The sequence below is a fragment of the Panulirus ornatus genome, chromosome 29 (genome assembly GCF_036320965.1).
Source record: "Panulirus ornatus isolate Po-2019 chromosome 29, ASM3632096v1, whole genome shotgun sequence".
In the NCBI taxonomy this organism is placed as follows: Eukaryota; Metazoa; Arthropoda; class Malacostraca; order Decapoda; family Palinuridae; genus Panulirus; species Panulirus ornatus.
In genome coordinates this window covers 662,940-677,880 of record NC_092252.1, presented here as the reverse complement: position 1 = coordinate 677,880, position 14,941 = coordinate 662,940, and the positions used below count along the sequence as shown (strand labels likewise).

General features: G+C 41.3%; 1 protein-coding gene across 1 annotated transcript in view; it reads right to left on the bottom strand.

The window, feature by feature from the left end:
* The window catches only part of Klp61F (Kinesin-like protein at 61F), a 165,694-nt gene that overhangs the window by 17,888 nt on the left and 132,865 nt on the right, over positions 1-14,941 (bottom strand). Inside the window, exon 19 of the mRNA XM_071678934.1 lies at positions 7,550-7,666. Coding sequence (XP_071535035.1) covers positions 7,550-7,666 — 117 coding nt within the window. The remainder of the gene's footprint in view (positions 1-7,549; positions 7,667-14,941) is intronic.

Below are 14,941 nucleotides of genomic sequence, written 5' to 3'. Positions count from 1 at the left end.
TTAGCGAGGTAGCGTTAAGAACAGAGGACTGGGCCTTTGAGGGAATACCCTCACCTGGCCCAATTCTCTGTTCCTTCTTTTGGAAAAAAAAAAAAAAAAAAAAAAAAAAAAAAAAAAAATTTATATTTATATATATATATATATATATATATATATATATATATATATATATTTTTTTTTGCTTTGTCGCTGTCTCCCGCGTTTGCGAGGTAGCACAAGGAAACAGACGAAAGAAATGGCCCAACCCACCCCCATACACATGTATATACATACGTCCACACACGCAAATATACATACCTACACAGCTTTCCATGGTTTACCCCAGACGCTTCACATGCCTTGATTCAATCCACTGACAGCACGTCAAGCCCGGTATACCACATCGCTCCAATTCACTCTATTCCTTGCCCTCCTTTCACCCTCCTGCATGTTCAGGCCCCGATCACACAAAATCTTTTTCACTCCATCTTTCCACCTCCAATTTGGTCTCCCTCTTCTCCTCGTTCCCTCCACCTCCGACACATATATCCTCTTGGTCAATCTTTCCTCACTCATTCTCTCCATGTGCCCAAACCATTTCAAAACACCCTCTTCTCCTCTCTCAACCACGCTCTTTTTATTTCCACACATCTCTCTTACCCTTACGTTACTTACTCGATCAAACCACCTCACACCACACATTGTCCTCAAACATCTCATTTCCAGCACATCCATCCTCCTGCGCACAACTCTATCCATAGCCCACGCCTCGCAACCATACAACATTGTTGGAACCACTATTCCTTCAAACATACCCATTTTTGCTTTCCGAGATAATGTTCTCGACTTCCACACATTCTTCAAGGCTCCCAGGATTTTCGCCCCCTCCCCCACCCTATGATCCACTTCCGCTTCCATGGTTCCATCCGCTGCCAGATCCACTCCCAGATATCTAAAACACTTCACTTCCTCCAGTTTTTCTCCATTCAAACTCACCTCCCAATTGACTTGACCCTCAACCCTACTGTACCTAATAACCTTGCTCTTATTCACATTTACTCTTAACTTTCTTCTTTCACACACTTTACCAAACTCAGTCACCAGCTTCTGCAGTTTCTCACATGAATCAGCCACCAGCGCTGTATCATCAGCGAACAACAACTGACTCACTTCCCAAGCTCTCTCATCCCCAACAGACTTCATCCTTGCCCCTCTTTCCAAAACTCTTGCATTCACCTCCCTAACAACCCCATCCATAAACAAATTAAACAACCATGGAGACATCACACACCCCTGCCGCAAACCTACATTCACTGAGAACCATATATATATTATTATATATTTTTATTATACTTTGTCGCTGTCTCCCGCGTTTGCGAGGTAGCGCAAGGAAACAGACGAAAGAAATGGCCCAACCCCCCCCATACACATGTATATACATACGTCCACACACGCAAATATACATACCTACACAGCTTTCCATGGTTTACCCCAGACGCTTCACATGCCTTGATTCAATCCACTGACAGCAAGTCAACCCCGGTATACCACATCGCTCCAATTCACTCTATTCCTTGCCCTCCTTTCACCCTCCTGCATGTTCAGGCCCCGATCACACAAAATCTTTTTCACTCCATCTTTCCACCTCCAATTTGGTCTCCCTCTTCTCCTTGTTCCCTCCACCTCCGACACATATATCCTCTTGGTCAATCTTTCCTCACTCATTCTCTCCATGTGCCCAAACCACTTCAAAACACCCTCTTCTGCTCTCTCAACCACGCTCTTTTTATTTCCACACATCTCTCTTACCCTTACGTTACTCACTCGATCAAACCACCTCACACCACACATTGTCCTCAAACATCTCATTTCCAGCACATCCATCCTCCTGCGCACAACTCTATCCATAGCCCACGCCTCGCAACCATACAACATTGTTGGAACCACTATTCCTTCAAACATACCCATTTTTGCTTTCCGAGATAATGTTCTCGAATTCCACACATTCTTCAAGGCCCCCAGAATTTTCGCCCCCTCCCCCACCCTATGATCCACTTCCGCTTCCATGGTTCCATCCGCTGCCAGATCCACTCCCAGATATCTAAAACACTTCACTTCCTCCAGTTTTTCTCCATTCAAACTCACCTCCCAATTGACTTGACCCTCTACCCTACTGTACCTAATAACCTTGCTCTTATTCACATTTACTCTTAAGTTTCTTCTTCCACACACTTTACCAAACTCAGTCACCAGTTTCTGCAGTTTCTCACATGAATCAGCCACCAGCACTGTATCATCAGCGAACAACAACTGACTCACTTCCCAAGCTCTCTCATCCCCAACAGACTTCATACTTGCCCCTCTTTCCAAAACTCTTGCATTTACCTCCCTAACAACCCCATCCATAAACAAATTAAACAACCATGGAGACATCACACACCCCTGCCGCAAACCTACATTCACTGAGAACCAATCACTTTCCTCTCTTCCTACACGTACACATGCCTTACATCCTCGATAAAAACTTTTCACTGCTTCTAACAACTTTCCTCCCACACCATATATTCTTAATACCTTCCACAGAGCATCTCTATCAACTATATATATATATATATATATATATATATATATATATATATATATATATATATATATATATATAAATATATATATATATATATATGTGTGTGTGTGTGTGTGTGTGTGTGTGTGTGTGTGTGTGTGTGTGTGTATTGGGCCATTCTTCATCTGCTTCCTGGTCCTTAACTTGCTGACACAGGAAGCAACGATTAAACATAATAGAAATAGATAGAGAAACCGACATTCACGGGAACCAATCACTTTCCTCTCTTCCTACTCGTACACTTGCCTTACATCCTTGATAAAAACTTTTCACAGTTTCTAGCAACTTACTTCCCACACCATATACTCGTAATACTTTCCACAAAGCATATCTATCAACTTTATCATACGCTTTCTCCAGATACATAAATGCTACATACAAATCCATCTGTTTTTCTAAATATTTCTCATAAATTCATTAAAGCAAACACCAGATCCACACATCATCTTCCACTTCTGAAACCAGTGAAAGTCGGTTTGCAGCAGGGGTGCGTGATGTCTCCATGGTTGTTTAATTTGTTTATTGATGAGGGTTGTTAGGGAGGTGAATGTAAGACTTTTGGAGAGAGGGGCAAGTATGCAGTCTGTTGTGGTTGAGAAGACTTGGGAAGTGAGTCAGTTGTTGTTTGCTGATGATACAGCGCTGGTGGTTGATTTGGGTGAGAAACTACAGAAGCTGGTGACTGAGTTTGGTTAAGTGTGTAAAAGAAGAAAGCTGAGAGTAAATGTGAATAAGAGCAAGGTTATTAGGTTCAGTAGGGTTGAGGGACAAGTTAATTGGAGGGTTAGTTTGAATGGAGAAAAACTGAAGGAAATGAAGTGTTTTAGATATCTGGGAGTGGATTTAGCAGCCGATGGAACCATGGAAGCGGAAGTAAATCACAGGGTGGGGGAGGGGGCGAAGGTTCTGGAAGCATTGAGGAGTGTGTGGAAGGCGAGATCGTTATCTCGGAGCAAAAATGGGTATGTTTGAAGGAATAGTGGTTCGAACAATGTCATATGGTTGTGAGGCATGGGCTATGGATAAGGTTGTGCAGAGGAGGGTGGATGTGTTGGAAATGAAATGTGTTTGATCAGGTAAGTAATGAAAGGGTAAGAGACATGTGGGAATAAAAAGAGTAGGGTTGAGAGAGCAGAAGAGGGTGCATTGAAATGGTTTGGTCACATAGAGAGAATGAGTGAGGAAAGATTGACAAAGAGGATATATGTGTCAGAGTTGGAGGGAACGAGGAGAAGTGGGAGACCAAATTGGAGGTGGAAGGATGGAGTGAAAAAGATTTTGAGCGATTGGGGCTTGAACATGCAGAAGGGTGAAAAAAGTGCAAGGAATAGAGTGAACTGGAACGATATGGTATACCCGGGTTGATGTGCTGTCAATGGATTGAACCAGGGCATGTGAAGTGCCTGGGGTAAACCATGGAAAGTTTTGTGGGGCCTGGATGTGGAAAGGGAGCTTTGGTTTCAGTGCATTATACATGACAGCTAGAGACTGAGTGTGAACGAATGTGGCCTTTGTTGTCTTTTCCTAGCCCTACCTTGTGCACACGCAGGGGGAGAGGGGTGCTGTTCCATGAGTGGCGGGGGCGACGGGAATGGATGAAGGCAGCAATTATGAACATGTACACGTGTATATGTGTATATGTCTGTGTATGTATATGTATGTATGTGTTGAAATGTATAGGTATGTATATGTGCATGTGTGGGCGTTTATGTATATGCGTGTGAATGTGGTGGGTTGGGCCATTCTTTCATCTGTTTCCTTGTGCTTCCTCGCTAATGCGGGAGACAGCAACTAAGTATAATAATAAAAAATAAAATATATAAATAGAAAGATAAACAGAGAGAAGGCATCAGAACAGAAGCCTAAAGAAGACCACTGCTGACAGGATGAGACAGTGAAGGCAGTCCATCAACAACTACTGCAATGGATCAACTAGAGAAGCTATGCACCTGAGAACAATTATAAGCAGAAAAGCAAAGAAAGGAAAATTAGAAAGCATATATTTATGCCAGAGAAGCAGAAAAGCAAAGGAAGGAGGATTAGAAAGCAAATACTTATGCCATACCATGTCAAATGCTTTGGAGATGTCATTAGGCCACAACAAAATCTTCACCGAAATCTTAAAAAGAGGGCCCAGAGGTGGGTCAATAAGAGATGATCAATAGCTGACCTTGCACTGTAAAGGCTTTACTAGCAAGCAGAGAGAAGGGTATGATATTGAAAGTATTTGAGAAGGTAAGAGGTAATGAGAGTTTCTGAGACTCTGGAGGTAACAGAAATGAATGGCCAACGTTTTAGCTAACCTGTCAAAGGATTAATGCAAGCATCATCAAGACACAATACCCCTGTCCCTTTAGACATGTGGTTTTCCAGTGAACCAAAGTTACATCTCATACCAGCTCCAAGGTTTGAGATGCTAGGCCTCTAATGGGAAATGCCTGGGTCAAGTTGGCCTCCCACAAGATAATACTAATTTTCCCTAAAAACTAAACTTCTTCAGTGTTCTCAAATGAGCCTTAAGACAACATTTTGAGAGGATTAAAGAAAAACTGACTTTTATCAGTACAATAAGCCTTTGGCAGAATCACATATAAAGCAAATCAAGTGCCAGGGGTACTAAGAAAGTAGTTCCTACGGTGAATGCGTTAGGTCATTCTAAAATCCACTCATCCCCTGTACTACTCACCCCAAGACCTTCCCATTTGGATGGATGCCTCTGACAAAGGATAAGGACTCTGGTACTAATCCCATTCTTATCAACTGGAAAAAACTAATTGTACAATGATAATTCTTCATACACCTGTCACATTGCATGGAAGGCAAGTTTTATCTAAGATAACAAGACAGAATTCCAGTGCAATGCTATCCATAGAATATGCAAACCTCCTCTGGATGCAAGAATCTCAGTCTCATATTAAAAGCCAAATACCTTCAGGGTTCTTGCAGAGAATGGGTGAACATTGTCTTGTCCATGTCACTCTGCAAAAGCAACTATAAAACACCCAGCCTTCTGGTGGATTCTCTGAGTGAGGGTTTCACCTCAAATAGATCTCTTCTTCAACAAGTTCAGTGATCACCCCTGATGCATACATTCTCATTGAAAGACATCCACACTACTAATGGATACAGAAGCTCTTTGTCAACTGTAACCAAAGTCTCTCTCTCTCTCTCCCTCTCTCTCTTTCCCTCTCTCTCTCTCTCTTTCCCCCTCTCTCTCTCTCTTTCCCTCTCTCTCTCTCTTTCCCTCTCTTCCCCCCCCCCCTCTCTCTCTCTCTCCCTCTCTCTCTCTTTCCCCCCCTCTCTCTCTCTTTCCCTCTCTCTCTCTCTCTCTCTCTCTCTCTCTCTCTCTCTCTCTCTCTCTCTCTCTCTCTCTCTCTCTCTCTCTCTCTCTCTCTCTCTCTTTCCCTCTCTCTCTCTTTCTCTCTGTATGTATGTATGTATATATATATATATATATATATATATATATATATATATATATGTATGTATGTATGGGAAACAAGTGTTTTGGGAGCAGATGAATAGTGTCAGCAGTTTTGATGAAAAAGGCTGGGTGTTAGTGATGGGCAATTTGAATGTGAAGGTGACTAGTGTGGCAGCTAAGAGTATAATTAAGGGACATGAGTATTTAGTATTAGGAACTGGAATGGTGAACAGCTTTTGGAGGTGTGTACTGAAAAAGAACTGGTGACTGAGAATACAAGGCTTAAAAAGATGGACATACACAAGTATATGTATGTGAGGAGACAATCAGTGGGGATTATTCAATTTCATATTAATGTTAAGTATGTAAAAGAGAGACTTTCTGATGCAGCTGGAGGGGTGTTTGATGACTACCTTGAATAGATAAAAGCTGATGCAAGTAAAGTGTTTTATATACCTGGAAGTGAATATGGCAGCAAATGGAGCCATGAAAGTGAAAGAGTCATAAGGTGGGTGAAGGGGCAATGGTTCTGGGAGCAGTGAAGAATGTATGGAAAGATAGAACATTATCTGGGAAGACAAAAATGGATATGTGTGGCAGTATAGTAGTCCCAACAACATTACATGGATGCAAGGCATGGACTATAGATATAGCTGTGTGGAGTGTGGATGTGTTGAAAACATAACATTTGAGGACAATATGTGGTATGAAGTGGCTTGATCGAATAAGTAATGAAAGGGCAAGAGAGAGGTGTGGTAATAAAAGGAGAGGGGGTGAGAGAGCTGAAGAGGGTGCTAAAATGGTTTGGACATATGACAAGAATGAATGAGGAAAGGTTGACAAAGTGGATATTTGCATCAGAAGTGGAGGGAACAAGGAAACTGGGAGACAAATTGGCGATGGAAGGATGGAGTGAAAGAGGTTTTAAGCAATCAGGGACTGAATATACAGGAGGGTATAAGGCATGCATAAGACAGAGTGAAGTGCAATGATGTAGCATACTAGGATTGATGTGCTGTCAACGGACTGTACCACGGCATGTGAAGTGTCTGGGGCAAACCATAGAAAGGTCTATCGGGCCTGGTTTTGGACAGGGAGCTGTGGTTTCAGTGCATTACATATGACAGCTAGAGAATGGATGGAAGCAGATGCAGCCTTTCTTCATCTGTTCCTGATGCTACCTCACTAATGTGGGAAACACTGATCAAGTATTGGAAAAAAGTTCTGCCTAAGTTTGATAACCCCAAATTAGTGGAGACAACCCCCTAACATAAGCCTGTACCTACAACCTCAAACAATTACTATGCCAGTGGTGGAATATACTGATAAGTGTATTGTTTAAACATAGTAGTTAGATACATCTACTTTAAGTCAGTTGTGTTGATTTGTTCATGTGACTAAAATTGTACAGAAAAACAAGCAACTGCAGAGTCGCTAACTGCACACTTAATTTCATGAGAACTGGATTGTAATCAAGTGGCCCCTAAAGTATCAAGTCTCAAAGTGTGCTCCATAAAATCTACCTTAGAAGAAGAAACAGGTCCTGTTTGTGATCTTGTTTCTCCAAACTCATCCTCAAGCTGTGAGCATTCAGATGATGAAAGCTGCGAACTCTCAGGTGATGATGGACCCACTTCATCCTATAAGCATGACACAAAGAATCAACATGATTGCATCATACCATCACATTTCTTTGACAAGAAAAATCTATCACCATGAAATATTTATTATCTAGTCAAACCAATGATGTAAATCTTAATGGTCATTTGAATATACTCTTTTGTTTCCCAAATTATGATAAACACTCTGGGGAAAGTTCCAATCAAATATTAATGAATGTTGGGTACTAGTTCCTGACATGGTTTCCTCTATGTGCTTTTCAGAACACACGAGATTTGGTTCCTATTTCAATCAAACACTGAAAAGTACTTTGACTTACTTCCGTCAATACCAATAACTCTACCTGTCTTAAACTTAAACATTATTCCCACCATGATAACCTCCAACTCTGTAATCATAATACAAAACTGCTAACATTTCATTACAGGAACTCTTTACAATTTCTTGCACTTAATAGTAATACTCTTCTCTTACATAATATATATCATTTTTTTCTATGATTATCCGGTACATCATTTTCTTACAGAACAGTGAATCAAACTCACCGTACTCCATAAATATACTTATAATGCCTAACTTTGGTCTATAATTTCATTGCAGTAATTAAAATATTCCATTAGATTAAAAAAAACTTCTTTACCAATTTGCTTTTCTTCCCATAGTGAGGTATTATCATCTTTCACAAAGCTTTCACCACCTCCTCTCTAAACCAAACCATTCTCCCTGACCCTCTCACTTTGCACATCATCCCAACTAAAACACCCTACATCTGCCACTCTATCATCAAACACATTCAACAAACATTCAAAATACTCACTCCATCTCCTCACTTCATCATTACCTGTTATCACCTCCCCCTTGCCCCTTCATCAATGTTTCCATTTGTTTTCTTCTCGCACATTATTTATCTCCTTCCTAAATATCTTTTTATTCTCCCTAAAGTTCAATGATACTCTCTCACCCCAACTCTCATTTGCCTTCTTTTTCAACCCCACCTTCTTCTTGACTTCCTGCCACTTTTTCTTATACATCTCCAAGTAATTTGCACTCCTTCCTTGTAAGTATCATCCAAATGCCTCTCTTTTCTCTTTCACTAATAACTTTACTTCTTCATTTCACCACTCACTACCCTCTCTAATCAGCCCACCTCCCACCTTTCTCATGCCACATGCATCTTTTGCTCATGCCATCACTGCTTCCTTAAATATATCCAATTTGTCATCCACTCCCCTCATGTCATTCTCTCTCACCTTTTGCCATTCTACACTCAATCTCTCCTGGTACCTCCTCACACAGGTCTCCTTTCCAAGCTCACTTACTCTCACCACTTTCTTCTCCCTAACGTTCTCTTCTTTCTTGAAAACCTCTACAAGTCTCCACTCTCGCCTCCAGAAGACAGTGATCAGACATCCCTCCAGCTGCCCCTCTCAGCACATTAACATCCAAAAGTCTCTCTTTTACACACCTATCAATTAACATGTAGTCCAATAATGCCCTTTGACCATCTCTCCTACTTACATATATATACTTATGTATATCTCTTTTTAAACCAGGTATTCCCAATCACCAGTCTTTTTTCAGCACATAAATTCACAAGCTCTTCACCATTTCCATTTACAACACTGAACACCCCATGTACACCAATTATACTCTCAACTGCCACATTGCCACATTGCTCACCTTCGCATTTACATCGCTCATCACTATGACCCAGTCTCGTGAATCAAAGCTGCTAACACACTCACTCAACTGCTCCCAAGACACATGCCTCTCATGATCTTTCTTCTCATGACATGGTGCATAGACACCAATAATCACCCATCTCTCTCCATCTACTTTCAGTTTTACCCAAAACAATCTAGAAATTACACTCTTACACTCTATCACAAACTCCCACAACTCCTGCTTCAGGAGTATTGCTGCTCCTTCCTTAGCTCTGGTCCTCTTACCAACCCCTGATTTTACTCCCAAGACTTTCCCAAACCACTTTTCCCCTTTACCCTTGAGCTTCACTTCACTCAGAGCCAGAACATCCATGTTTCTTTCCTCAAAAATACTACCTATCTCTCCTTTCTTCTCATCTTGGTTACATCCACACACATTCAGACACCCTAATTTGAGCCTTTGAGGAGGATGAGCACTCCCTGCTTGACTCCTTCTGTTTCCCTTTTTAGAAATTTGAATACAGGGAGGGGGGTTCCAGCCCCCCACTCCTGCCCCCTTTAGTCACTTTCTACAACATGCAGGGAAAAATATATACAAAAAAAAAGGGATTTGACCTCTTTTGAAATATCGTAATAAATTCTAATCACCAAACCAGATAAGAACAACCAATTAATCTTTTCATGCAAAAAATAAGTCATATGAGACTCTCAAAGACTAAAAGTTCTCTCTCCAAAAATGTGGAAACTCCAAAGTCTGATTAGGTCCTTAAAACACTAGTTAATTTCAGCAACATAATATATGAAAATTTCTTCACTTTAGACACTGAACCAATAACTAGATATAATGGTATCATGATAAAAGGAAGAGGATGTAAAGGAATAAGTTTCTTCACAGTAGAGTGGTTTAGCATTGGAATAAACTGCCTCCCAATGTCCTCAATGCAAAGTCTATAAATAAATTCAAAGCAAAGCTAGAGAAATTTACCAATATTTGTAGGAAGAGAGGAAAGTGATTGGTTCTCAGTGAATGTAGGTTTGCGGCAGGGGTGTGTGATGTCTCCATGGTTGTTTAATTTGTTTATGGATGGGGTTGTTAGGGAGGTCAATGCAAGAGTTTTGGAAAGAGGGGCAAGTATGAAGTCTGTTGGGGATGAGAGAGCTTGGGAAGTGAGTCAGTTGTTGTTCGCTGATGATACAGCGCTGGTGGCTGATTCATGTGAGAAACTGCAGAAGCTGGTGACGTGAGTTTGGTAAAGGGTGTGGAAGAAGAAAGTTAAGAGTAAATGTGAATAAGAGCAAGGTTATTAGGTACAGTAGGGTTGAGAGTCAAGTCAATTGGGAGGTGAGTTTGAATGGAGAAAAACTGGAGGAAGTGAAGTGTTTTAGATATCTGGGAGTGGATCTGGCAGCGGATGGAACCATGGAAGCGGAAGTGGATCATAGGGTGGGGGAGGGGGCGAAAATTCTGGGGGCCTTGAAGAATGTGTGGAAGTCGAGAACATTATCTCGGAAAGCAAAAATGGGTATGTTTGAAGGAATAGTGGTTCCAACAATGTTGTATGGTTGCGAGGCGTGGGCTATGGATAGAGTTGTGCGCAGGAGGATGGATGTGCTGGAAATGAGATGTTTGAGGACAATGTGTGGTGTGAGGTGGTTTGATCGAGTGAGTAACGTAAGGGTAAGAGAGATGTGTGGAAATAAAAAGAGCGTGGTTGAGAGAGCAGAAGAGGGTGTTTTGAAGTGGTTTGGTCACATGGAGAGAATGAGTGAGGAAAGATTGACCAAGAGGATATATGTGTCGGAGGTGGAGGGAACGAGAAGAGGGAGACCAAATTGGAGGTGGAAAGATGGAGTGAAAAAGATTTTGTGTGATCGGGGCCTGAACATGCAGGAGGGTGAAAGGAGGGCAAGGAATAGAGTGAATTGGAGCGATGTGGTATACCGGGGTTGACGTGCAGTCAGTGGATTGAATCAAGGCATGTGAAGCGTCTGGGGTAAACCATGGAAAGCTGTGTAGGTATGTATATTTGCGTGTGTGGACGTATGTATATACATGTGTATGGGGGGGGGGGGCATTTCTTTCGTCTGTTTCCTTGCGCTACCTCGCAAACTCGGGAGACAGCGACAAAGTATAATAAAATAAAAAAATATTGTTAATACAAAATCCAGGTTACCACTAATCAATCTCTTTTTCTGAATCCAGCTGCACAGCAGATGTTGCTACATTGATTGGGAACTTTTCCCAGTCCACACAATCCTATAAAATCTCTATGGTAGTGTCTTCCACTTGTGCTGCATGGTAATTTTTCTCACCTTTTCCTGCTGGCTGTTTAGCCAGAGGAAGAAAGAGTTGGGGAAGTGCCCTTTACTTTGCTATCCTGTTTCTAACACTATTTTTAGGACACCACAACAGATAACTTCATTACAGATATCAAGTCTCCTGTTATCTGTCCTTCCCATTTCAACTTCACTATGTAATATACAATGCTTGCAGTTCACATCACAGTATAACAACTAACATAACTATTTCAACAAGTAGTGTGGAATAAATAATTACACAGCAAGAAGAGTTAAGAAGTGTCTGTCTTGGATACTAGTCTTCAGCCTTTACCCCTCTTGCTGCAAAGTTTGATTACAATCGATAAAACTATCATTGGTTAAAAGTGCAGAGTCTGACTGTCATCTACAATTGTCAAAAAATGCCTTAATACACTAATGTTCAATCACTTTCCCCTGCTCCAGGAACAAGCTCATATATATTGCTATCTATAAGTAACAACAGTAACATCAAACATGAACATGCCACCCACAGAACCCAAACATCTCCTAACAGGACATCACACATTATACCTTTATTTTCACCCTCAATCACAATAAACAAAGATCTTTATTTGTACTGCATATTTTTTTCATAATCATTCTCCATTTCCAATAATAGTGAAGAAGCAACATGAGTAGATTAAGAAAACGCTTCATTCACTCCCACCCATTCTTGAGTTGTCATGTGTAATGCACCAAAACCACAGCCCCCTATCCACAACAAGGCCCCAAAGACCTTTCCTTGGTTACCCATGGCTGCTTCATATGCCATGGTTCAGTCCACTGTCAGCATGTCACCCCCTGTTGTACCAGAATGTCCCAATGCACTCTATCCTTTGCATGCCTTTCACCCCCCCTGAAAGTTCAGTCCCTAAGCATTCTAAATCTTTTTCACTCCATCTTTCCATCTCCAATTTCATCACTCCCTTCTCCATTTTCACTTCACTTTTGACAAATGTATCATATCTGTCAACCTCTCGTCTCTCATTCTATCTTGTCCTAACCATTTCAGTACACCTTCTCCAGCTCTCTAAACCTAATTCATTTTATTAGCACGTACCTCTCTTATCCTTTTATTATCTACTCGATCAAAGCATCTCACACCATATATTATCTTCAAACATTTAACTTACTTCTGCAAAGATTTTATCAAGGGTGTAGGGCACGTGTACGTGTAGGAACAAAGGAGAGTGAATGGTTCCAAGTGAAGGCGGTCTGCAGCAGGTGTGCGTGATGTCACTATGGCTAATTTGATTATGGATGGGGCATGAGGGAGGTGAATGCAAGAGTCTTAGAAAGAGGGGTAAGTATGCAGTCTGTGGGGGATGATAAGGCCTGGGAAGGGAGTCAGTTGTTGTTTGCTGATGATACAGATCATCATTGGTGGAGATTTCAAATGAGAAACTACAGAAGTTGGAGAATGAGTTTGAAGGTGTGTGAAAGAGAAAACTGAGAGCAAATGTGAATAATAAGAAAGTTATTAGGTTAAACAGGTTTGAGGGACAGGTTAGTTGCGGTGCGAGTTTCAGTGGAGTAAAATTAGAGGAAGTGAAATGTTTTAGATACCTGGGAGTGGACATGAGAGCAAATGGAACCATGGAAGCAGAAGTGAGTCATAGGGTGAATGAGGGAGTGAAGGTACTGGAAGCACTGAAGAATGTGTGGAAGAGTGATTGTTACCTGGGAGGGAAAAAATGGTATGTTTGAAGGTATAGTTCTATCTATTCATATCTCTGAGGCCTGTACTTACCTGAAACTCCCTCGGGGAAGTGGCCTTAGCAACAGGGACTCCATATTATAACTAGCAAACTCTAATGCCACTTCCTAGCCTCTAGTGCCTCACCCTTAACAGAATATTGGCAGAGGGCAACTCTAACAGAGTGTTTGCAGAGGCTCCTAACCAATGTTCCTACTGACTAACTCTACCTAATGCTCCTGCCTAATGTTCCTATCTATTACTTCTACATAAAGTTTCTACTTAATGCTCCTTCCTAAATGTTCCTATAAGTAGCATCGGTGTAGTTGTCCCAACATTATCACAGGAAGAGAGGCATAGGCTATAGATAAGACTGCAGAGAAGGGTGGGTGTTAGAAATGAAATATTTGAGGACAACATGTTTTGTCAGGTGGTTTGATTGAGTAAGTAATGAAAGGGTAAGAGATGTTTGGTAATAAAATGATTGTAGTTGAGAGGGATAAAAAGGGTGCTCAAATGGTCTGGACCTATACAGAGAATGAGAGAGGAATAGTTGACAAAAAGGATATGTATCAGAAGTGGAGGAAGCAAGGAGAACAGCAAGACCAATATGGAGAGGGAAGGATGAAGTGAAAAACATTTTGAGCGATTGGGGCCTGAACATGCAGAAGGATGAAACGTGTGCAAGGGATAGAGTGAATTAGAATGACATGGCATACTGGGATCAACATACTGTCAATGGACCGAAAAAGGACATGTGAAAAGTCTGGGGTAAACCAAGGAAAGGTCTGTGGGGCCTGGTTGTAGAAAGCAAGCTGTGGTTTCAGTGCATTACACATGACAGCTGGAGAATGGATGTGAGTGAATGTGGTCTTTCTTCATTTGTTTCTGGTGTACCTCGCAAACATGGAAACAACAATTAAGCATAAAAAAAATTTAATTTCTACTAAATCCACTCCTCTCCAAACATTTTCATCTATGGCCTATGCCTTGCATCCATACAACAATGCTGGGACTACTATACCTTCAAACATACCATTTTCACCTTCCCAAATAATAACCTATATTTCCATACATTCCTCAATACCTTACGAATCTCCATCCCCTCAACTACCCAATGACTCTCTTCCACTTCCATGTTTCAGTTTGCTGCTATGTCCACCCCTAGGTATCTAAAACACTTCACTTCTTTCAAATTTTTTCCTTTCAAACTCACACCTCAACTTACCAGTCTCATTGCCATGATAAACCGTATAACCTTGCTTTTGTTTGTAATTACTCTCAACTTCCTCCTTTCATATGATCTCCAAAACTAAGACATCAACTTCTGCTGTTTTTCACTTGAATCTGCCACAAATGCTGTGTCATCAGCAAAACACAACTGACTCACTTCCCAGGTCCCCCTTCATCCCCTATAGACTACATACTCACCCCTTTCTCTGAGACCCTTACAATTACCTCCCTCACCACCCTATCAAGAAACAAATCAAATAGCCATGGTCATATCATCCACCTCTGCCACAGACCAACCTTTACCTGGAACCACTCAACTTCTGCTCTAACACCATGCGCACATGCCTTACACTCATCATAAAATATTTTTGCTGCTAGCAGCT